The sequence below is a fragment of the Myxine glutinosa genome, chromosome 2, assembly GCF_964187855.1.
Source record: "Myxine glutinosa chromosome 2, kmMyxGlut1.1, whole genome shotgun sequence".
NCBI lineage: Eukaryota > Metazoa > Chordata > Myxini > Myxiniformes > Myxinidae > Myxine > Myxine glutinosa.
Genome location: NC_136262.1, coordinates 223370976 through 223397376, shown reverse-complemented (window position 1 = coordinate 223397376; position 26401 = coordinate 223370976). Strand labels below are relative to the sequence as shown.

The following is a 26401-nucleotide window of genomic DNA, read 5'->3' as shown; positions in this document are numbered from 1 at the left end:
ATTGGCGGCTCTGCTTGATGTTTAACCAATGGGGACCAAAGAATAAGTCTCTGTCTATTGACAGAGTGGCCGGGTTGAGGCCTCCGGGACAGAGGTGACGCTTTGGTCTTGGACTTTGGTCCACAGGAGATCGGGACAGCGTTCGTCACGCTGTTATGTCGTTATATATATATATATATATATATATATATATATATATATATATATATATATATATATATATATATATATATATATATATATATAAAATATATATATATATATATGTATATATATATATATATATAAAAAAAATATATATATATATATATATATATATAATATATATAATATATATATATATATATATATATATATATATATATATGTATATCACACAATTATACAAACACAAACACATACACACACACACACACACACACACACACACACACACACACACACACACACACCACACACACACACACACACACACACACAAATAAATAAATACATACATACAATAAAGTATGTCCCTGGTGTTGGGCTAGCGGCTAGGGTGCCAGCTTAGGATCCCAGGATCCTGGGTTCGAATCCCGGTCGATCGCTGAATTAACGCCAGGGGGGTTGACTCAGCCTGTCATCCTTCCGAGGTCGGCTAATTTGAGTACCAGTTCACTGGTAATTCCCTGCTTGTCGTAAAAGGCGACAAAAAGGGTTGGTGTCAGGAAGGGCATCCGGCCGTAAAACATTGCTTCAAAAAGGGGACCAAAAAAAAAAACAACAACCACGGTCCCCGAAAAAGGCCAACCCCCGCTTTGCGGGGAAAAATGGCCTCTAAATGTGGTTATTTTTTTATATACAATATTTCTATCCCATATGTGCAATGCAGGCCTTTTCGGCGGCGTCGAGACATGGCAGGTGGCATCATGGATGATGGGACTTACTTTCCTGCAAATGAATCTCAGCCATTTGACCAACCCATGAGATCGCGACCGAAGCATACTCTTTTCCCAGTCTACGATAAGGTGGTACATGGCAGTAATCAGATTGTTTTGGAGAATCTGCGCCACTTCACTGCCTACCGTGTTCAAGTGCACACCTGCAACCATGCTTCACATCGCTTTGGCTGCAGTGCTGCTGCTTATGTGACAGCACGTACCTTGCTAAGCCGTGAGTGTTTCTGGATCGTAGCTCAATTCTGCATAATAGTTAAAATTTAAAAAAAAATCCTGATCAGTACAGAAATATATTATGCAGTAAATGCAATGCATTATATAACAAATAGTAAATGGCTCAATTAATTTAATAAGAAATGAAAATCCTCACATACTGATCATGTCCATTATCAAGACTTTTTATACAGCATTGATGCCCTGCTTATCAAGAATTTTGTCCCTGGATTTCGCAGCGGAAAAGGACGACATTCTGGGACGTGTAAAATCAAGCCTGGTTGAGAAGAACACTGTGCATTTAACATGGCAAGAGCCCGTAAATCCCAATGGACTTGTGGTCCTGTATGAAGTAATGTACCGACATGATGATGAGGTGTGTTGGCCCGGTAGAGCTGTAAATTTCACCATGATTGATACTGTTTGCTGGTATAGTTAATTACAACATTTATGGATGCTCCTCTCACCTGTTGTTAAATATTACTCTTCTCTGCTTTAACGCGATGAGGATGGAGCAAAATTGATGCTGTGTGTGTGTGATTAATTGATCCTAATACGGAGGTCAATGGATGGTCTTGACTTGTCCCACGCCCTCAGCCACATGAGCAACTGCAGTGCGTGTCTCGATTAGACTACTTTGAAGATGACAAAGGGACAAATTTGAGACATCTCCTCCCTGGACGTTACACAGCACGGCTAAGAGCCACTTCCTTGGCTAGAAATGGCTCGTGGACGAATCCACTGCATTTCAATCTGCCTGATCACCGTAAGGCGTGTCCTGTGCCCACCCTGTAAAAGCCCATTTATCTTGTGATGTTTTGGTGCTATGCAAGTCCTAATTTTCATTTTGTGCTAGTGGCCATTGTTACTGAAACAACTTACAAATTTGGAACCAGAACAGCATTCAGTAGAGCGTACACCTCCGCCAGGCTGAACAGTTTTACATTTTGTTTCCCACTGATAGGCCGGATCTGGATCTGGCCATGAACCCAAATCTAATCGGCTTATTCTTGTCATCTAACCAACTCATCCACCAAGTTTTGTCATAACTCGTCCAGAACTTTTTGAGATATCATGATGCACCATATATATTGTTTTTGGCCCTGTCTCTCAATGGGGAAGAATCACTTTAAAGATTATTGCATCTGGATCTGGATTCAGATCTTCACCAAATTCAAATCAATTGGTTATTGTTACATACCCAACCTGCCACAAAATTTTGTCCGAATCAGTCCACAACTTTTTGAATAACCTGCTCACAGCCAGACAAACAAACCTACAGACAAAGAGACAGTCAAACAGACAGCGGTGAAAACATGATTATGTTTTGAAAACGTGATAACATGATATTATTGAAAACATGATAAAACATGATAAAACATGATTATGTTTTGAAAACATGATAACATGATATTATTGAAAGCATGATAAAACATGATTATGTTTTGAAAACATATTATTGAAAACATGATAAAACATGATTATGTTTTGAAAATATGATAACATGATATTATTGAAAACATGATAAAACATGATTATGTTTTGAAAACATGATAAAACATGATTATGTTTTGAAAGCATGATAACATGATATTATTGAAAACATGATAAAACATGATTATGTTTTGAAAACATGATAAAACATGATTATGTTTTGAAAACATGATAACATGATTATGTTTTGAAAACATGATAACATGATATTATTGAAAATGTGATAAAACATGATTATGTTTTGAAAACATGATAACATTATATTATTGAAAACATGATAAAACATGATTATGTTTTGAAAACATGATAACATAACATGATTATGTTTTGAAAACATGATAACATGATATTATTGAAAACATGATAAAACATGATAACATAACATGATTATGTTTTGAAAACATGATAAAACATGATTATGTTTTGAAAACATGATAACATGATATTATTTAAAACATGATTATGTTTTGAAAACATGATAACATGATATTATTGAAAACATGATAAAACGATATTATTGAAAACATGATAAAACATGATTATGTTTGGAAAACATGATAACATGATAAAACATGATTATGTTTTGAAAACATGATAACATGATGTTATTGAAAACATGATAAAACATGATTATGTTTTGAAAACATGATAACATGATGTTATTGAAAACATGATAAAACATTATTATGTTTTGAAAACATGACAACATGATATTATTGAAAACATGATAACATGATATTATTGAAAACATGATAACATGATATTATTGAAAACATGATAACATGATATTATTGACAACATGATAAAACATGATTATGTTTTGAAAACATGATAACATGATATTATTGAAAACATGATAAAACATGATTATGTTTTGAAAACATGATAACATGATATTATTGAAAACATGATAAAACATGATATTATTGAAAACAGGATAAAACATGATTATGTTTTGAAAACATGATAAAACATAATTATGTTTTGAAAACATGATAACATGATGTTATTGAAAACATGATAACATGATATTATTGAAAACATGATAACATGATATTATTGACAACATGATAAAACATGATTATGTTTTGAAAACATGATAACATGATATTATTGAAAACATGATAAAACATGATTATGTTTTGAAAACATGATAACATGATATTATTGAAAACATGATAAAACATGATTATGTTTTGAAAACATGATAACATGATTATGTTTTGAAAACATGACAACACGATTATGTTTTGAAAACATGATAACATGATATTATTGAAAATGTGATAAAACATGATTATGTTTTGAAAACATGATAACATTATATTATAGAAAACATGATAAAACATGATTATGTTTTGAAAACATAACATGATATTATTGAAAACATGATTATGTTTTGAAAACATGATAACATGATATTATTGAAAACATGATTATGTTTTGAAAACATGATAAAACATGATTATGTTTTGAAAACATGATACCATGATATTGTTGAAAACATGATAACATTATATTATTGAAAACATAACATGATATTATTGACAACATGATAAAACATAATTATGTTTTGAAAACATGATAACATGATATTATTGAAAACATGATAAAACATGATTATGTTTTGAAAACATGATAACATGATATTATTGAAAACATGATAAAACATGATTATGTTTTCACCCTGTCCACCTTCGGTGATGGAGGTAATAATAATTGTAAAAATAATGAAAGTAAAAAAAGCATATTATTTGCAAGGGGTATTATTTGTATATTATTTGTAAGGGGGATGGGGTTATTAACTTGCTGCACTTTTTATATGTCTTGCAAATAACGAGAGCAAGTTTATTGCAACCTCTGCAACTCCGGTTCCATCATTTTATCATTTATGACAATCAGGAGTCTTTGCATTTCCTGTTCCACTATTTTATGATCTGCCACAATCGGCAAATCAGTGGAGTCACAAGGTAAGACTGCTGGGAGCAGCAGGCATGTTGTGAGTGCAGCAGGTTTAGGGTTAGTAGGGAGGGTATGATTATACATTAAATAGTGCTGTATGGAATCTGGGAATTTATCTTCATGCATTCCCACATTCATCCCAGTAGTGCATTTGGTATTATCATGTACTGTTCCTACAGGATATATTGGCTGCTCAAGTCTTGTTATGAACATTTAAAATGTTATTAGTCTTACCTCAAAGGGGAAGGGTGTGTGTGTGTGTGTGTGTGTGTGTGTGTGTGTGTGTGTGTGTGTGTGTGTGTGTGTGTGTGTGTGTGTGTGTGTGTGTGTGCCTTAAAAATGATTTTCTCTGCAACCGCATGTCCATTTGATTTGAACTTTGAACATAGGAAGGACTCCCCATGTAGAATATTTTATTTCTAACTCTGATGTGATAGGTCACATGGTATGGAAGCCATATTGGATTAAAGGAAAGAATGTAAACATCATTTTCTCTGAAACCGCTCAACGATAAACATTGAAACTTGACATATTTCATTAACTACCCATGGGTATATTGAGTGATAACAAAGATGTCATTGCTGAAGTGGTATTCCAGCCATGGATTCTGTGACCTGATTCAATTCCGTCTGTTACCTGATGTGAGTGAATACTTAAGTTTATGACGTACATAAAATCAATGCCAAGAAACTATGTGACCGAACAGTATGCATGGATGATATGGGTATTTAGGCCATAATAGTAGCATGTTCAATGAACGATAGTATTTTTCTGCCGAATGTACGCACTCGGCGAGATCATGCAGTCCACAAGTGTCATTCTAGTTTGGTTTGCAACATGCAGCTATGCTATTGTGAGATGGAACATTTCCTGTATCATCATCTCAATCCAGGTATAAGCTACTCACAAAGTGGTTGGAGGCCCAACCAAAAGAGCATTGGTAGCTCAAAACACTGACACCAGTACTCCTATGTGGTATCCAGTGGTATTTAATCACACTGGTCACGAATAGGCCACTTGCACTTGGCCTAATAATAGCAAATCTATCGATATTATTAAAGAAGCCGTGTCTGTCTGTCTGCTTGTCATGCTATAACTTGAGAGTGGATCAACGGATTTAAATGAATCCAAGGAACTCCCAGGCAGGTTTGTAATGCAATAAATAAAAAATGGAGGTTTGCGTATTGTGCACATGTGGCAAAACTGCAAACGCCAACTTGCGACAGGTGACAGGTAACTTTTCTCCTTCCTTCTTTTTTTTTCTCTCTCTCTCTCTCTCTCTCTCTCTCTCTCTCTCTCTCTCTCTCTCTCTCTCTCTCTCTCTCTCTCTCTCTCTCTTTAATATTCCTGTCAGTGCAGGGACAGATGGTATTTACTAGTGCTTTTGAAATATGCCTTTTTTTAACAGTTTGATGAAAGTAAAATTCAAGAGCATCAAGTATAAGTTCCCTCTAAACTCCACTTTCCGGAGTAAACGTGTTATCGTGTTGCAATCGGACATGCTGTTTCTGATTTGCTTTGTGTTTTTTCGTCCATCAGAAAAAAGCTCATTGATGTTTGTTTTGCCGGTGACCATCGTTGTCGTCTTTATACTACTTGGGGCGTTTATGGTCACATTTTACTTCGTGAAGAAGAGGTGCGCAAGATGGATTTGAGTTTAATTTTGTGGTAGCATTTTTTCCTCATACATGCTGTTGTTGTTGTTGTTGTTGTTGTTGTTGTTGTTGTACAATGATGTGCATTGAACTGCTTAGAAGTTGGCTCTCTTTTGGTTTTCCTTTTAGGAATGATGTGTCTGTTCCCAATGGAGTATTGTATGCTTCTGTCAATCCTGAGTACTTTAGCACAGCAGATGGTAAGTATGTTTTTACATCCACCACGAAAGGTATTTCACCCCAGATACACTTTTTTGAAATTCCAACTTCTTTCCTGGAAGTCCTTGCAGTATTCATGTTTTATACCTCTCCCACCTCCCCCCAAGCCCTCTACCTCCCACAGTTCTCTCGATGTCCCTGCTCTCAAATGTTGTGTTTGTGTCCTTACCCCTCTCTCCTCATCCTGTATACCGCTCCCCTTATTTTTTGTGTTTGTGTCGGTTTGACTTTTTGTGTGATTAATGTTAGCTCTTTCACGAGCCTCGATCTTGTATACAAAAAAAAAGAAAAAAAAAGCTGGATGGAGGCCATGTTTTCACCCCTATCTGTCTGTCCGATTGTTTCTGAACAAAATATCTCAAAAAGTTGTGAACGGATTCGGACGAAATTTGGCAGAGATGTTGCATATGTGACAAGAACGAAATGATTAGATTTTGGTGAAGATCCGGATTCGGATCCGGCTACTAGAATTTTTAAAGTGATTCTTCACCATTGGGAGATAGGGCCAAAAACGATACAGAGCAGGATATCTCAAAAAGTTGTGGATGGATTTGGACGAAACTTGGTGGAGAGGTTCTGTGTGTGACAAGGAATAATCGATTAGATTTTGGTCAATATCTGAATATGGATTCGGACATGAGAATTATTTAATATCTAAGTGATTCTTCACCATTATGTGATTGGGCCAAAAACTATACAACAACAACAACAACATGCATTTTAAAGGCCATTTTCCCTACTAGAGCGGGGGTTAGCCAAAAACCAAAACTCAAAACTATACATAGCAGGATATCTCAAAAAGTTATGGACGGATTTGGACGAAACTTGGTGGACAGGTTGTGTGTGTGTGACAAGGACGAATCGATTCGATTTTGGTGAAGATCCGGATCCAGATCCAACTAGTAGAATTTTTTCAGTGATTCTTCACCATCAAGTGATATGGCCAACCCAGCAGAGGTATGGTCTTTACTAAGTGTCGTTATAGTTCTTTCTGTTTTGACTCATTGACATAGCATTTTGCAAGTATAAAATTTTATAAACCAAGCTTTGCTGCAGATCAAACGTAAATCCAGGCAACAAATGAATTGTCATTGCAGAGTTGGCTTCTTGCCATAGGTTATTGGTGTTCCAAAGCATATTAGATGGAAAAAAATATCAAACGTGACATGTGACCTTTGATGATTTTCACTTGCATACAAATCAACAATGTGTGCGAGTTGGTAAATGGCTGACAGGATGATTTGCGTGTAGTGTACATTCCAGATGAGTGGGAAGTGGAACGTGAGAATGTGCGCATGCAACGTGAGCTTGGTCAGGGTACATTCGGCATGGTATATGAGGGCATGACACGCAACATTGTCTGGGATGAAGAAGAGACCCGTGTGGCCATTAAGACAGTGAATGAGACAGCAAGTACACGTGAACGATATGAATTCCTCAATGAAGCATCAGTAATGAAGTCATTCAACTGCCATCACGTGGTGAGCAACAAGCAATGCATTGTTCTAGTTAATCACAAAGAAGATGGAGATTCAGATTGAACTGTTCCCATCTTCATGTCAGCAATGCTCCATGGAGTATTTTTTCTTCTTTTTTTCTTTTCTTTTAGGTGCGCCTGTTAGGAGTGGTCTCTCAAAGTCAACCAATTCTGGTAATCATGGAGCTGATGACGCGAGGAGACTTGAAAAGCTATTTGAGATCCCTGAGGTCCGAAGCTGAGGTTAGTATTGAAGCTCATTAAAAAAATTTTTTACCTTCATTAAACCAAGATTCATATATTATGTAATTAAATCAAAATCGGACTGTTATTTTGTATAATTTGAGGATGTCATTTCATACATCTAATAGTGAAGCAGAGAACATCACTAGGTTGGTGATACTGACATCGCAAATCAAGTTTTGAGCAAGCTAACATACGTCCTGAGCATTTTATCTCGCTTCGTTTTAAATTCATTTGGATATTTTTAGACCAAAACTCTTCCCTTCGTTTCCTTATACATCCCTTCCACCAATCTAACTTCTGATTCCGGCACTGCCATCCATCTCAGTGTCACCATCACCTTTTCTCTTGGGACAGTGTCGTGGGTCTTCTCTAAGTCCACAAATCCCAATGCCATTTCACCTTGCACCGCCAACCTCTTCTCCACCAGCTGTCCCAGTATGAACATCCCATCTGTCATTCCCCTACCCTTTCTAAACTCCTGCTGCTCTTCACCCATCTCCATCTCCATCTCCACACTCTTCCTTATCCTTCCATCCAGAATCCTCTCCAGCACCTTAATGACATGACTTCAGAGCATAAAGCCCCTGTACTTCCCCAAATCTTGAACATCTCCCTTCCCCTTCCATGTTGGCACAATTAACCCTGTCCTCCACTCCTTCAGAATTGAAGAGTCTCTCATACATACATACATTCAACAGCCTCTTCATCCAACTGACTCGGACTTCTCCCGCTACAATTTTCATCTCTGAACACACATCATCAATGCCTGACACTCTTCCCTTCTTCATTGTCTTCAATGCTGTCCACACCTTCTTCTCCATGATATAACTCCGTCGCTCCAGCTCGCTGTTGCTCCAATCAGCCATTATAAGGCTTGCCATGGTAATGTGAAAAATTTCTGACGATATACCAAATACTCAACAGCTCAGTGGGTTGTCACTGTGTCATTGACGAGGTCCTTGGGTTAGAGACCCGGGTTGAGTCAGAATTTTTTCACACTAGCCCCATGCAGGAATTTATTCCTGTTTGTTAAATATATGTATATATATATATAATTATATATATATATATATATATATATATATATATATACACACACACACACACACACACACAGACGGCATTTAATATGGAATTTTTTTTTTCTTGACTTGGGTTTACTTTCTGAACTCAGTACATCAATCTGGTGAGTTTCTTTTACCCTTTGGTGATGTCTTTGTTGAAAGAACCATGTCACTGATTGTCTTTCGCAGCAAGAAGTCAATAACAGGATTATATCACAGGTGGCGTGACAAAATGTAAGGACAGGTACATTTGACGATTGGCTTCACAATCGGGTATATAAGGGTTGTTGCGTTCTGTATTCGTGGAAAACAACTGCTGCACGTCTACAAAAGTTATTGCCGCTTCCTCTGGAGATGGTCCGTCAACTTGACAATGCTGTTTGTCATGGAGTGGTGGCTTTACGAAATTCTGGCATGAAACAGCGTGCTATTGCTCGGCAGTATGGCATCACTCAAGGTCAGGTGTCAAAGATCCTGAAACGAAATGCTCAGAGGGGTGTCCCTACTCCAATAACGAGGCCAGGACGTCCACGCAGAACCACAAGGCGAGATGATCGCCAGCTGCACCGGTTAGTCTGCAATGGCCGTACCAAGTCAGCTAATCGGCTTAGGGCTGAGTGGCAGCAACTGACAAATGTGCCTGTATCCAGAAGGCTAGTCCACCAACGACTGATTCAAGCAGGCTATCTTGCCAGGCGTCCCCTAAGAAAGCCACTCCTGACCAGACAACACCACCAGCGCCGATTGCAGTGGGCCAGAGAGCACCGTCAATGGCAGCCAGGACACTGGAATCACGTGATCTTCAGTGACGAGTCTAGATTTCTGGTCTATCGTCAAGATGGCCGCGTCCGAGTGTGCAGACAAGTGCATGAAGCCTACAACAAAGATTGTATAGTGCCAAGAGTCCAAGCTGGAGGTGGTGGGGTGACCGTTTGGGCTGCTTTTCATGCAGGGGGCAAAACTGACCTGGTTGTTCTGAATGGAACTGATCTGATTTCATGATCAGAACCAGTTCAAGTACAGGGTCATTCTGGAAGAAACATTGCTTCCATTTGCTCGTGCAGCCTTTCGAGGAAACTTTGTCTTCCAAGATGACAATGCACGGCCTCATCGTGCTCGCATGATCCAACATTTTCTTGCTGACCGTGGTGTAGAGCATATGGGGTGGCCTGCCATGTCCCCGGATATGAATCCGATAGAGAACTTGTGGGCAGAATTAACGCGTCAAATCGACAACTTGGACCAGCAGCCTACCTCTGTGCGTGAATTGCAGCAGGCTATTGTCACTGCATGGCAAGCGATTCCTGTCCATACCTTGGCAAATCTCGTGAACAGCATGCCTCGACGTGTACGTGCTCTCCTGAATGCTCGTGGGGGTTACACAAAGTACTGAACTGTAATTTTACTGTCCGTAATCCCAGTCATAATTTAGCTTTTGTTTTTGTTGAGAAAAAAAATTGGCTAATGTGCAAAATAAAGAGATACTTCTGGAAAACGTTCAGAAGTTTAACACAGTACTGTCCGTGAATTGAGTTCGATATCAGTTTATATCACTTTCAAGGATCAATTTATTTGCTTTGAAATGTCAAATGTGGTTGTTGTTTCTTTTAAAGGTCACATTAACAAAATCTAGAATAATTTCAACATAATTCCAATGAACTTTTGGTTCTAAGTCATCTTGAAAAGTAAGTTCACCCCCACAAAAAAAATATTCCATATTAAATGCCAAGTCTGTGTATGTATACAATTTTAATCGAGCTGTACATATATTAGATTTTTTTTTTTTTTTTTTTTTTTTTAAAGAAAGAAGGTGCTTCCAAACAGAAAATAAATCTACCAGGTACCTTTGCTTGTGTAATATTACACATTGAAAAGTTAAACATAACTGAGATGTTTGCTTTTCCCAGCTATATCTGGCACATGTTTATTTCGGCAATAATTCAAAATATAGTGGTTAGTCTGCAGTCTGCCATCCGCTGTGTGCTTTTAATATATAATCAAACATGTACTATCCATAATTAGACTGCTTTTTCCGATTGTTTATCCGATATTGTTAATTTGCCCAGTCACAACTTCAATAATTCTCACTCTCACTACCGCTCCTCCCATCCAGTCTCCATTCTGATAGTGTACCCATATATCCTGTAGCGTATCAAGAGTATAGGATAGACAGCGCCACATTGGGTGCAGCTTGTTGTGTATAAAATTTAGGGTTGTTACAGTAATGTCATCAATTAAATTAGGAAGTAATTATATTAGATCATTGAATGAGTAGGTAAGTTTAGCATAAGCCTCAGTGAATAATAAAGATTAATTGTTGATAACATTATCCTGGGGACCAAAAGTTTGATCTGGGAATCGGTTCAATTGAACCATTAGAGATGGGATTATGTGAACCAATTATGTTTAACAGCAATAATGTTACATTGAAACCATGTTAGCGCTAGAACAAAGAGTGATGAAACTGCTCGGGTGAGCCAGAGACCAAAGGCTGTTCGTATGTTAGCTGTTGCAAAGCAATCTGATTGCTTAGACCGAGATGTGTTCTTGAATGTGAAATACAGATGGAGGAGTGCTGCTCACATATGACCTGAGCTCTATAAAGAGTAAGAATCTGGCTCGATATAAAATACTTTCTGGCTCTGAAGAGAAGGCCATGCTTCCTGGCAGCCTTTCGAGAAATAGTGGTAACTAGCCGAAACCCGTGGAACATCCACGGAAGGGAGGATGTGGTGTATGGATAGAGTGTACCATTATGGATGGCATAGGGGATTTGCTTGTCCGAGTAAGAGTTAGGAAGAAAGATGAGAATGAAGAGTGCATATATGAACAACGATCGCCGACACCGGCACAAATGCATGCTCTGGATTGTCCACTCAGTGGACGGCTTGCTTTCGCCTTCGCCTGTCCAATCAGCGGACGGCTTGCTTTCGCCTTCGCCTGTCCAATCAGCGGACGGCTTGCTTCGCCTTCGCCCAGGAGATGCCAATAAGATGGCGTCGTAAGATGGCGTCGTATCGGCAGTTAATCGGATGCTTTTGGGCCCCAACGTCGGCTAATTCAGATTTTTCGAGTATGGCTGTACGTGATAAACAAAGAGCACGGTTCGTAGATCGTAAATCCATTAGTGCCGTAGGCATCGGGTCACTGGGTGCGGCGTAAAAGGGATAACAAAGTCGAGTCCTTACGCTATTATTATATAGATATGAGGCTTCCAGGAAAGAACAGAAGAAACCTCGACAGCTAACCTTGCAATGGCCAAGGATTGGTTGAATTGTTTGCCAGACATTTCAGGAGGAGGAACATTGATGTTGGCTTGCTCGAGATGACCAATGTATCTTTGTTTGGTTGAAAGGAACCAGGTTACCTGATCCCAACTTCAAGATTGAATCCCAGCAGCAAGTCGCTGGGAAGAAACTGCCTGAGATTTGTAGCATGTTTTAAGAATTATGTGCCATTTAAACTGGAATGAAACATTTACACTAGAATATAAACTAGAACGACACTCTTCAACATCACGACGTTGACCGATATGCCTCCGCCAATATTGTTACAACATTATAATACTTGTACCAAGTTTGATTGAAATCCATTCAGCTGTTCTCAAGTTATCACATATTTACCTGACATGGCCTCTGACCTTTGACCTTGGGACCCCAAAATCTAATCAGTTAATCTTTACATCATTATACATACCTGTACCAAGTTTGAATTCGATCACTTCAGCTGTTCTCAAGTTATCATGGCAACAAAAACCTATCACAGACTCACGGACGGACAGTCGGACAGACAACCTAAAAACATAATCCCACCGGCGACTTCTTCGACGGAGGCACAACTAAAGCGTTAATAAAAAACGATACCCTGCGCAGTGTTCAAGTATATACTTCAATTGTAATAAAATAATGATTTTAAAGATCCTAAAAAGAGAAATCTGGAAGATTAGTGCTATTAATCAGTCGTATGCACCACCCTATGGAAATGTCTGATAAACTAGAGGTTCTTGGAAGTTTTATGAAGGCGACTTTTGTTCCAGTGTTATAATGTTGATTATTCAAAAAATAATCAAAAAATAATAATAATAAATTCAAAAAAAGGTTTAAAGACGTTAAAAAACATAAAAATAAATTTATTCCGCTGTTTTACGCAGTGTCCATCACACCACCCTATCTGACACGTTACATTAGTTATTCATGTCTGTTGTTTGTGCCCTTTATAACGTCCTTAAAAACAGTAAGTTTCCTGTTTGGAATGATTTACCGTTTTGTTTGACTGTCAGACAAGCAGGCAGAGTAAAATAAATTATCTCACTCCTCTCTGCGCACGTGCGATCACATTTTAGAATCACCCTGCCCGTGACACACAGGGATGACCGTTTATAGTCAGGATTTGAACACAGGTGAGACTACTCAGAGGCGAGCATGCTTCTCTCGGCCATCCTTCTGGCCCTCACTGTGATTATGCATACATTTTGAGAGACAACTGTGCAGGTATCATAAAGTGAGATGATTTATAAAAGGTCACTTAAACAGCTGGGTGACCCACTCATTTGTCCCTAGGACTTGGAACAAGTTCTGTTGATACAGGCAAAAGGAAGACAAACAAAAGGACAGATAATCAGATATTACTGCCATTTCTAAAGATTACCTTTTAAGACTTTAAGTCCTCATTCTGAAGAGGAACAAATAGATTTGAAGCTTAAGCAAAGACGACCTTTTGTGCAGCTTTTACAACATGCAAGGGTGACAAGCATACAGCACACACACACCCACCTCTGAGCTGTCTAACTGGGGTTCGAAATCAGACACAGCTATAAATTGCAAACTCAGCTATAAATGGTGAAGAATCACTTCGAAAATTTAGACATTCTTGTATCCGGATCCGTATCTTCACCAAAACTGAATCGATTAGTCCTCGTCACAAACCCAACCGGTCCACCAAGTTTCGTCCGAATCTTTCCATAACTTTTTGAGATACCGTGTTCACAGACAAATAGACCGACAGGGGTGAAAACATAACTTCCATAAGGTGGCAGAGGCAATAAAGGTTTAACGAGGTTTGGGGGTATATAAATAAATTAATTCTGGGTTTTACCGCAGTTTTACCCAGCAGCTATTACAGCACCCTATATAACATGTTACATTAGTTCTTCATGCCAGTTGTATGTGTCCATTACGATGTCATTAAAAACAGTAAGGTTTCTGTTTGGAATGATTTTAAATTTTGTTTGACTGCCAGGCAGACAGACAGAGTAAAATAAAATTATACCATTCCTCTGCTCATGTGCGATCGGGACAAATACAAAAAAGAAGGCAAAAAGGGCAAACTTGTCTTCCGATTCATGTTCCTCGATCATAAACTCACGATCATAAACTGATAAGACAGCCAGACAGATGGACATGCACCAATTGCTTAACCGTGCTTTTCGCTTCGCGTGCGTGGGGAAAACATTCACCTTAAACATGTAGGTGAATCTTTGGTTTGCCAAAGTTTTAACATAAACCACACTTGTTAAAGTTAATGAAACATCTTTTCAATAACTTTTTTTTTAAACCAACACATGCAGAGGTACACGTAATATGAGTTTCCATAAGGCCCTTCAAGCTTACACAATGGTTGCCAACCTATGGTTGTTTGTCCATGCTCTATCCTCTTTAAATGCTGAACATCAAGCAAGGTACCAGCATGTACCATTTTACGTCTTTGGTTCGAACTGTCGACCTCCAGACTGAGTCATTTCTTTTTAAATTGCATATACAGCAATTGCACCGACCATTGAAGGTACTTGGTGGATGGAATTTGAACACAATATTCATTCTGTTTACCAATATAATTAACATTTAGAGCTGTGTGTTTATTTGTTTTTTAAAACTGGGTTTGTTATGTTACAACAATAAGCCCTTTTTATGCCTAGAATACAAGAAATACAAAGCATTTCGATGAGCACAAATATTTTTTGTTGACATCTTTGTTTCTCACATTGTAATAAATTATTCTTCCCATGTATCTATTAAGATATATTTGAATGTATCTTCATAAGGAGTTTCATTAAAAGTGTCGGTTACAACTTTTGCAGGAAAAGCTTGACTCCCCTTCACCGAGCCTGCAAGAGATGCTGCAAATGGCTGGCGAGATTGCTGATGGAATGGCGTACCTCAATGCCAAGAAGTTTGTTCACAGAGATTTGGCAGCAAGGAACTGCATGGTGGCTGAGGATTATGCTGTGAAAATTGGCGGTGAGGACATCGTTTTCCTTCTTGGCCAATTAGTTGTATTTTGTAAAACAGCCATGAAGACCTGGAGGTTTTTTTTTTCTATGCTGTGTTCATGATATGGTGTTTGGCTCTTGCAGATTTTGGTATGACACGTGATATATATGAGACTGATTACTATCGAAAAGGTGGGAAAGGCTTGCTTCCAGTGCGGTGGATGTCCCCAGAGTCTCTGAAAGATGGTGTCTTCACAACGCACTCTGATGTCTGGTGAGTTGTGGACAAAACTCAAAGCAATAAATATTCAAGCATGAAGATTGAAGATTGAGTCTTTCATACATTGTCATTGTTTGTTTTTTTTGTCCGCCGCCCTGCAACAAGGTCGTAGACGGGCGACATTAAAATGAGCTCCATCCGACCGACCGATCATCCGTCCATGTACTTTGGCTACTTCACTATCATTACCTATAATAGGAAGCTAGACTTAATCGTGAAGGTTATGGTCGTTGTGTGTCAGTAGACAGGTAGAACAGTGGATGGAATCAACAAAACGTTTATCGAAGTATCCTAACTACCATGGGAAGCAAGGACAAGCTGACATGTTGGGCATGAACGCTTTGTTGGAGCAAATATGCAGAGCCTTTGTGGCTGATTGAGGATAAAGCAGGCCCTTGTCGTAATTATCAAATTGTATATCTCAAGTAGGCAATCCTGCTTGAAAATACCCTGTCTAAATATGAGCCATCTATGTCTTTCAATATACATTTAATTATGCTCTTTCGAGGTCTATGCTCTTTATTGGAAGATGAAGAAGAAGTTTTATAGGTTGAAATCAATTATACTAGTACACTGGTTAGTATAATGAGCCTGGTGTTGGTTTAGCGGTTAGGGTGCCGGCTTGGGATCCTGGTCTCGAATCCCGGTCGATTGCTGAATTAACGCCAGGGGGGTTGACTCAGCCTGTCATCCTTCCGAGGTCGGCAAATTGAGTACCAGCTTGCTGGGATGAATGATCACGGTGTGTACCCCGATTTAGAATAGGTACACCGTATCCCTGCGCATCCTAAGAGCGTGACCAAGGGTTGGCGTCAGGAAGGGCATCCGGCCATAAAAACATTGCCTCAAAGAGGGAACCATGATTGTCATGGGGCCCGCAAGGCTAACCCCTGCTCTAGCGGGGAAAATGGCCTTAAAACGATCATTCATTTTTCATTCATTCATTCATTCATTCACTGGTTAGTATAATAAGCCATCTATATATGCACATTGATTTCCAACGAATATTTATAACCCCATGCACATGAAGCAAAAGGCAGGGTTAAGCAATTGGTTCACTTTGTCTGTCTGTCTGCCTTCAAACATCATATTTATGAACAAGGACCAAATTGGTTTCAATTGAATGCCAATATTTTTAATACTAATCAGAACAAGTCAGGAGACGACGATGGTTCACGAGCGAGCGGTATTCAATGACAAAGGAGGGACTGTAACCGAAACAGGCCCGGACAGGCCAGGCCCGGAAATATCAAAACGAAGGTTACTGACCTTGAAATGAGATAGAAAAGAATGTATAATCAGTTATGAGGTTAGTTAGCTACACAATACCGACAATTCGGTGAAAAATGAAATGAAAAAATAAAATAAAAATAAAAAAAAATGAAAAATTGAGCTCCGTGGGGCTAGACACATGACATGGGCCTAACCAAATACCTAAACCCCTGTCAGATTCCACCAAACCCCTCTGAGAAGATGTAGCTTGAACTCGATTACCCCCTAAAAAGACATCTTTTTCGGGCATGGCTCCGCCCACAATGGGCGCAATACGCCCACTCTCGGCAGGACACAAAGCGATCATGATATCAACCTCCCACCCAAGTTTCATCAAGATCGGATGATATCATCGGGTAGTTATGCTGCGGACAGACAGACACACACACGCACACACAGACAGACACACACAAACACATGACGAATATAGTGGTCACTTGACAACTCGTGAACCAAAATCAGTAATTTATCAGTAATTAGCTCTGAATTCGTCCCGATCGCACATGCACAGAGAGTGAGTTTTTTTGTTTTACTCCGTCTGCCTGTCTGGCAGTCAAACAAAATTGAAAATCATTCCAAACAGGAAGCTGTTTTTTTTAAGGACGTCATAAAGGATACAAACAACAGGCACGAATAACTAATTTAACGTGTTAAATAAGGTTGTGTAAAAGACATTGCATCAATAGCGGTAAATTCTGAAAAAAAATAAAAAATTATACAACCTTTTAAATCTTTTTATTTCTCCAATTGAATTTTTTTTTTATGTTGAAGGCTCCAGTCACGGACTATATAGTTCTAATCGAGGCCAGGTCTTAAATAAAAGAACTGCATTGATGGAAAAGTGAAGAAAAAGTGAACAAGTACAGATACATTCAAAGTACACCACCCCCATGCCAAATAATTAAATATCCTCCAGCGCGGCATTGCCAGGGCTCCCCTGGCGCCCGGCAATACCACCGTGCAGCTCACTGAGACTGTATTGGGAAGGAGAGGTGTGCAATAATTGATTGATTAATTGCATCATTAAAATCAATAAAAAATTGTCATAAATTTTTTTTTTTTAGCAATTGGCTAATGGCATAACTAAACCATGAGTGCTTCATCTGAAGATGTAACTTTTCTAAATTAAATGAAATGATTAATTAAAAATGTAAAAAAACTAATGTATTAATCAATAAATAATGAATCGATTAATTGATTAATCAATAAATCAAAATACCCTTTATAGCCACATCACTTGGTCATCGTCATGTCCAAATATCAGCTTCCTAGCTCAAAAGGTGCCTGACATATTGCCCAGATGATAAAGAAAAGAAATAAATGATTAATAATGAAAATAAATAAATAATAATCATAAAAAAAATTAATCAATTGACTAATATAACACATAAACCACCACCATTTCATCCGAATCTGCAACTTAAAAAAAAATTGACATTCATTGAATAATTAATCGATTAATTGATGAATCAATAAATCAAAAATAGCCTTTGCAGCCAAATCACCTGGTCATTGGCATGTCCAAATATCAGCTTCCTAACTCAAAAGGTGCCTGAGATAATGGTCAGAAGAGAAAGGAAATGTATAAGTACTTAATTAATCGCGAATAATTAAATAACTAATCAATTAATTGATTAATCAAAAAACAAAAAAATCCGTTTTTGACAAAGTACTTGCTCATTATTGTGCCGAAATTTCAGCTTCCTAGCTCAAAGGATGGCTGAGATATCGCCCGGACAAACAAACAAAGAAGAAAGAAAACAACCAGAGTGAAAACTGAGTACTCCCTTTCAGCGTGCGTCATTGCCGAGCCCCCTTCGGTGCCCGGTAATGACGATTTGCAGCGCCTGGAGATGGCATAGGAAAGGTGCGGTGTACAATAGTCTAAGAGTTTTTGAGGTAAAGAGAATGTAAAGGTGAGGAGTGAAAATGAGTAAGAAAAGTGTGTGATGTTTCTTTGAAAGAGAGATTAAAGCTAGCCCAGTAGCTACTGTATAGCTTGAGTGAGACAGAAAGTGAGACCAGCAATCCAGACAAGGAGAGTGCAAGATGGTTCCAGGCACCAATTTAACGCTTTCGTTTAGCAGTACTTGGACAAAATATTACGGCACTTTACATCATCTCGACCAATCAAATTTGCTGCTCTCAAACCCCACCATGTCCTTTTTCCTCAAGACTGTGTGGGGTAAAGTGTTCTATGAACTCTCCAGTTAATCTTTTCATGATCAGATCATTTTTCCTTCTAAGAAATGTACAATACAGGTATTGTATAATCCTAACTGAATGTCATCTGCTGGTGCAGGTCATTCGGCATGGTCCTGTGGGAGATTGCGACATTGGCAGAGCAGCCATATCAGGGAATGTCCAATGAGCAGGTGCTTAAGTTTGTTATGGATGGAGGCCTGCTGGAAAAGCCTACGAGTTGTCCTCAGAGGCTGTAAGTACAACTTGAATAACTATATTCAGTATAGTTGCTTTTCACATAAATAGAAACACTTTAGCCTATTTACCTTAAGCAAATGTTCAATATGTAGTGTTTATAGACCATAACTCTGATAAGAGATACTCTTTCATTCCAGTTTTTTAAATTTGTGTATTCACAAAAGATATCAGACAAGCATTGGGATCAGTTTGCCATTGTTTGACAATATAATTACCTCCGCCACCTAAAGTGGATGGCAGTTATGTTTTCCACCTGTCTGTCTGTTTGAGAACAGGATATCTCAAAAAGTTGTCGACAGATTTGGCCGAAACTTTGTGGACAGGTTAGGTTAGGTGTTTGACCAGGAAGAATTGAGTCATTTTTGGTGGAGATTCCAAAAAAGAGTGATTGGGCTAAAACCGATAAAAAGCATAATATCTCAAAAGGTTATGGAGGATTCTGATGAAACTTGGTGGACAGGTTCGGTGTAAGACAAGATTGAATCGTTTCGATTTTGGTGAACATCTGAATGCAGATCCGGATTTGGGAATTTTTAAATTGTTTAAGTATTTCTTCACCATTGTGTGATAGGGCCAAAAACAACATATGCAATCATATTTTAACAATTTGTGGACCGATTATGACAAAACTGGGTGAATCCGTTGGGTAGATTACAAGAACAAGCCAAGTTGGGTAGATGACCAAAACTACATTTTGGTCCATGTCCTCATCCAGATCCGGCCCATCAATCGGATACAAAACATCAACTGTTCAGCCTAGCGGAGGTATGCGCTCTACCAAGTGCCATTCTAATTTATATTATGCAGTCACCCTTTATGCCGAGCAATTATGGCAGAATTAGACAAGTGACTACATAGTTGAAGATTAATGGATTCTTTTTTTCATGTGGTTTTCATTGTCTCAGTCTTGAATATTAGCTGTTTACTTTTTAAGTTTGTCTTTTAAGTACGTTCACATTGTGAGCTGTAACTGATCAGCCAATCACCCCAACATATACAAAAAGCACACACACACACACACACACACACACACACACACACACACACACACACACACACACACACACACACACACACACACACACACACACACACAGAGACCTGGTATGTTTCCGTTCCATCTCCTGAAACCCACCCACGTGTGGAGATAGCACTCTACAACAGCAACTTTCACGTGCGTACCCTGCCCTACCCTAACACACTTACACACATATGTGCACACACTCGTATATACACACATACACAAATGTGGATACTTTGAGACCTGGAAGGGCTCTGTTCCATCTTCTGAAACCCTCATATGGAGATAACGACCAATAGCTCATACACACTACATCAAACACACACACACACACACACACACACACACACACACACACACACACACACACCACATCAACTTGGCAAAATTGTCTCAGTCTTGAAGTTGTTTCTCATTCCGCTTCTTTTTCCTCCCCAAAAAATCCTGTCCTTTCTGCTTCTTCAACGTTATCCTATTTCCTCTCCTCACTTAAAAAAAAAAAATTAAAATCAATTTTTCTTTGCAAAAGACAATATATTTTGTGCCTTCTACCGATGCTTCCCGTACCTCATTCCTTATCTCTCCCTTTTCTCAATATCTTCAAACTGAATCTTTATTGAAGGAAATGCTTCTTCCTTTAAAAGTTTTTTAAAACATTTTATATCGCTTCACTTTCCTTATTTCTCCATCATGAGTACCCCACAAGTCTGCTCCTCTTCTTCTGCTCCAATCGGTTCATCTGACCATCTGCTTGTTAAAGTGGACATCTCTCTGGCCATTCTCAGAGAATCTCCTCAGCGTTGACGAGTTTGGCTTTTCACTCAGGCCAACTGGCACGGTCTTCAAGCAGCCATCAATCATCTGGACTGGTCTCCCATCTCTACTGCCTCTGACATCAACTCATCCTGGGAATTCTTCTAAAGTAAACTGCTCTCTCTCATGCACAGATTTATCCCATCTCATCTTCAGTTGTCATACCCTTCCTCCCTTCCATGGTACACTGGAGCTTGTCGTGAGGCAGTTGCCCTGAAATAACCTGCTTTCGCCTCCTGGAAGGCAAATCCAACGGTAGGAAATCTCATTTCCTTTCACAAAGCCCGGAACAAGTGCGTGTCCACCCTCAGGAGATAGTCAGGGCCCTTAGGGATATTTTGGTTCAAATTCTTCCAAAAGCATCAAATTTGGCGCAGATGTTGCCCATGCCATACTCTTTCGATTTTTGACGGGCGCCAAGGGCGGTATGATCCGGGGACCATACCGGTCCATCCCGCCATGTCACCTGACCTATGACGTCATAATTAGGATATGCATCCAATCACATGGCGTACTACAAGTGGTCAAAGTTCAAAATGAATCGATCGAAAAATGAAGGCAGGGATCCATTTTTAAGGTTTTCATAAAATCCAATATGGCCGCCAGGTCACAAGACCTATGACGTCATATTTATGACATGTATACAATCATGTATACATGAACCCGGATCATGATCGCACAAAAATTAAACACAAGGATATGGCATACAGTTCATAAAACATCAAAATCCATACCTTTGTAATTAGACTGATGAACTGCATATGCCTGAAAATTAGGAAATAGACATGTAAATATTTCCTCTAATTGTCAAAAATAAGGTCAGAGTTCGATTACCCAACCCAGAAACATAAAATGGTGAACCTCGCGTAAATCTTGACAAAAAACTCAAAAACCGACATGTTTGACTCAAAAATGACCTTTAAGATGACCTTGAGGGTTGACCTTGACCTCGAATCATCAAAATAACATCATAATTGGATTCCTCGACGTCGAAAGCCCCTGAAAAGTGGTATCATACATGATTCCAACCCTTTTGGTTATTTAACTGATTTTCCTCTAATCCGGGTGGTGGCCATTTAGTATTTCGCCAATATGGGGCCCCCGGGTGGGGGGGGGGGCGCCCGTCTTGGCGCCCGTCAAAAATCGAAAGAGTATGGCATGGGCAACATCTGGGCCAAATTTGGTGCTTTTGGAAGAATTTGAACCAAACGGCCCAAAATATCCCTAAGGGCCCTGACTAAGAGCCAGGAAACAATGTCTCTCCACTCTCAAGATTGAACTCTCAAACCTGTCTCCCTCTTCCAAATCCTGGTAGTGTCTGGTCAAATCTGTTTTTGGTGTTTGTTCCCACTCCATCCCCTCCCTTACCTCAAACGGCTTCCACAGCTGAATCCGCACGTGAAAAAGCTGAATGCCTCAACTCTGTGTTTGCCTCAAAATCTTGTGTACCAAGCCCATCCCTCTCTGTACCCACCATACCCAGTCATACCCAGCTGCTCCTGGACTCTGTGTCCTCTCCTGACAAGGTGACGTTTCTGTCAATCCGAGACTGATTCTGCAACTGGACCAGACGGTATCAGCCCACGGGTCCTAAAATCCTGCTCTGCCGCTCTTTCACATACTCTCTCAATTCTCTTCACCCTCTCTTTTGCTCAAGGCCATCTGCCATCAGCTCGGAAATCAGCCAAAATTACCGCTTTACACAAAAAGGTGCAAAAATAGATCCTTACAACTACAGACCAATCAGCCTTCTCCCAATTATCAGCAGTCATGGAATCCATCATTGCCACTCTGTCATAAAGCCCAGATCGGTGGAGTGTTGCAGTGATGGTTGTCCTTCTGGAAGTTTCTCCCATCTCCACACAGGATCTCTGGAGCTCACCCAGAGTGACCATCGGGTTCTTGGTCACCTCTCTTACCAAGGCCCTTATCCCCCGATTGCTCAGTTTGGCCAGGCGGCCAGCTCTAGGAAGACCTGGTTATTTCAAACTTCTTCCATTTAAGAATTATGGAGGCCACTGTGCTCTTGGGAACCTTCAATGCAGCAGAGATTTTTTTTGTAGGCTTCCCCAGATCTGTGCCTCGCCACAATCCTGTCTCTGAGCTCTGCAGGCAGTTCCTTCGACCTCATGGCCTGGTTTTTGCTCTGATATGCATTGTCAGCTGTGAGACCTTATATAGAAAGGTGTGCCTTGCCAAATCATGTCCAATCAATTGAATTTACCACAGGTGGACTCCAATCAAGATGTAGAAACATCTCAAAGATGATCAAGAGAAATGGGAGGCACCTGAGCAAAATTTAAAGTGTCATAGCAAAGGGTCTGAATACTTATGTCAATGTGATATTTCAGTTTTTTATTTTTAATAAATTTGCAAAACTTTCTAAAATCCTGTTTTCTCTTTCATTATGGGGTATTGAGTGTAGATTGATGAGGGATAAAATGAATTTAAACGATTTCAGCATAAGGCTGCAACATAACAAAATGTAAAAAAAGTGAAAGGGTCTTAATACTTTCTGAATGCACTGTATGTCCCTCTCTCAGCATCACTCCACTCCATGCCCCTCTTTCTGAATTACCCCTCACCCCAACGTTTTAAAGCTTCCCCTCACCCTGCCCCCTCAAATCCCCCCTGGTTCCACCCCCTCTCAGCTTTTCCCTCGTTCCACCCCTCTCAGCTGCTTCCTCGTCCCACACCCTCCTATCTGACTCTTCCCCCCCCAATCCCACACCATGACAGCCTCCCCCCCATCCTACACCCTCCCAACACATCCTCCCCTGTAACTCACTGTGTGGACCTCAAACATCTGAGGCCCCTGCTCCAACCTGACATATCTCTCAATTCAGGCTGCTGGTGATACACTGCACGTAACGTGTTTAACAGAATCCTTCCTCCCACAGGAGGTCAAAGCCCTTAGTGTCTCTCCCCGGTTATTGTCTCCTCCAATTTGATCTGTTCAGTGTTCTCGCTCTTCCTCGTGCATTTTGCATTTGACATTGTATACAAAAAAAACATTTTCAACAATGAAATCTTGAAGCAATTTACAAAGCCGTGGATGGTTGAATTATTTGTTTGTGGTGCTAATAACATTGGTCAGAGCTGAAGTTAATCAAAATACAGACTTCCTCTTATCTTGCAGTCTCTTATCAAAAGCCTGAATTAAATATCCTTGATTTAAAGAACTGTAAAGATAAATGCCCTTATCATTTTTCTGATTAGTTAACAAGCACATCCTGTATTTGGATTCACACGGAATAGACTTTTTTGAGCCGATTGATGCTTCATTTGGAAGTCATATCTTGTGTATATACATGTGCCTCTTTCAGGGAACAGTTTATTCACCTCTGCTGGCAGTACAACCCCAGGCTCAGACCTACCTTCCTTGAGATATTGGATAGCCTTGTGGACGATCTTCACCCGAGTTTCCAAGAGGTTTCGTTCTACCACAGTGATGAAAATCGTGCAGCCAACCGTGAACCTTTTGACCTCGAAGACCTGGAGAGTTATCCATTGGACTCTCCACCACTCAAAACATCACCTGGTATGAACAAGGCCAGTAGATATTGCAATTTTGCCGCTTCAGCATCCCCATCTGACATTGATCTGCCACTTAGAACACATGATACAGCAGAATTATCCTCAAACAGCCCTAACTCACTGGGGTGCCATTCTGAAGGAGCTGCAGCATTGCCCAGACTTGCAAGACCCCTGGTACCAGACGGATCAGAGTTGAGTACAATGGCAGCACGTCGGCGTACTGTCGAGCCATATGCTCGCATCGATGCTTCGTTGGTGGCTGCTGCTTCAGTCGGGGCTTCCTCCGCTTCTTCACTACCTTCTGCATCGGAGTCCAAAGCCCTAGGCAACAAGGTGTTGTCTTATGCTCATATGAATGGTGGCCGTAAGGATGGTCGGACTGTACCACTGCCACAGTCAATGTCATGCTAGTCCCATGGCTGTGTACCTAGAGTCATAACCTCTGCTCAAAATATCTCATCAGCAACCAAATCCAAGGAACCTTTCTAATAGGTGGACCACATTTTTCGGTTTCAGGTACACATATGCAACAAGGCAGGCCTTCTTGCCTCATCCGTTTCTTGTTTCAAGGAAACGAACGCCAATACGATGAACGCGTATTTGGTGGAATACATAAGATCAAGTCAAGACCAAAATACTTTGAAGTTTGTAAGATATACCATGCCATGATCATGCACAGGGCGAATACAGTAGCGGTAAGAATGCAGTTTCTTCGGGTGATGCGGATTAAGCTAAATGTCTAATGTAAGAGTATAAGACTGTCATTTGCGTGAACACATCTATGATCACAGTAAAGCTGTTATGATAGAAAAGGTTTCCTTTGCACATCTAAAGTAGAGGCCTTTTCACTCTATAAGACCTTGCACATGACCCTGTGAAGGCACATCAACTCAAGCATATTTCAAGCTGAGAAATCCCACCCTCCTAACATATTTATGATGTCTGCACTTATTTATGCATCACATTTTGTATTTCCTCATGCTTTATGTAATAATATACAATAACAAAGCACTTTCTCATCAGTGCTTTAGAACAGTTTCCCTTAACTTTTACAAAAAAAAAAACAACCCCCAAAGCACATTAATCAACCTATAACAGAAAACAATTTTTTTTACAGCGTTGAGATCTGCTGAATTGGATGTATGAAAGATAATAACAACGGTGTACGAGGGAGTGAATAATATCCCATATAGGTGCTTGTCGATAACTTTTAAGAGAAATGCGGCTTGTAGCTTTTGATTGGTGAACCGATTCAGTGACCCAATATGAAAAGTCTTTAAATTTCAGGTCAATCAGATAGAAATTGATGATTTTATGCAACCTTGACCTTTGACCTTTTGATCTATTTAAAAAAACAATCAGCTTCTAGCTTTTGATTGATGAACCGATTCAGTGACCCAATATGAAAATTCTTAAAATTACAGGTCAATAGGATGAAAATTGATGATTTTATGTGACGCTGACATTTTGACAAAATTATGACATTCTTCTTCTCCATATTCTCATAATCAAGCTTTGTTGAAAATTTGATGACAAAAACTAAAATGGTAAAAAAAAGTT

General features: G+C 39.5%; 1 protein-coding gene across 1 annotated transcript in view; it reads left to right on the top strand.

Moving 5' to 3' along the window:
- LOC137420800 (insulin receptor) overlaps nucleotides 1–25894 on the top strand; it is a 352072-nt gene extending 326178 nt beyond the window's left edge. Inside the window, exons 11-21 of the mRNA XM_078772308.1 lie at nucleotides 872–1152; nucleotides 1391–1527; nucleotides 1749–1917; nucleotides 6147–6243; nucleotides 6392–6462; nucleotides 7733–7962; nucleotides 8091–8201; nucleotides 15345–15504; nucleotides 15621–15750; nucleotides 19331–19465; nucleotides 24631–25894. Coding sequence (XP_078628434.1) covers nucleotides 872–1152; nucleotides 1391–1527; nucleotides 1749–1917; nucleotides 6147–6243; nucleotides 6392–6462; nucleotides 7733–7962; nucleotides 8091–8201; nucleotides 15345–15504; nucleotides 15621–15750; nucleotides 19331–19465; nucleotides 24631–25252 — 2143 coding nt within the window. The 3' untranslated portion in view covers nucleotides 25253–25894. The remainder of the gene's footprint in view (nucleotides 1–871; nucleotides 1153–1390; nucleotides 1528–1748; nucleotides 1918–6146; nucleotides 6244–6391; nucleotides 6463–7732; nucleotides 7963–8090; nucleotides 8202–15344; nucleotides 15505–15620; nucleotides 15751–19330; nucleotides 19466–24630) is intronic.
- The last annotated feature ends 507 nt before the right edge of the window (nucleotides 25895–26401 follow it).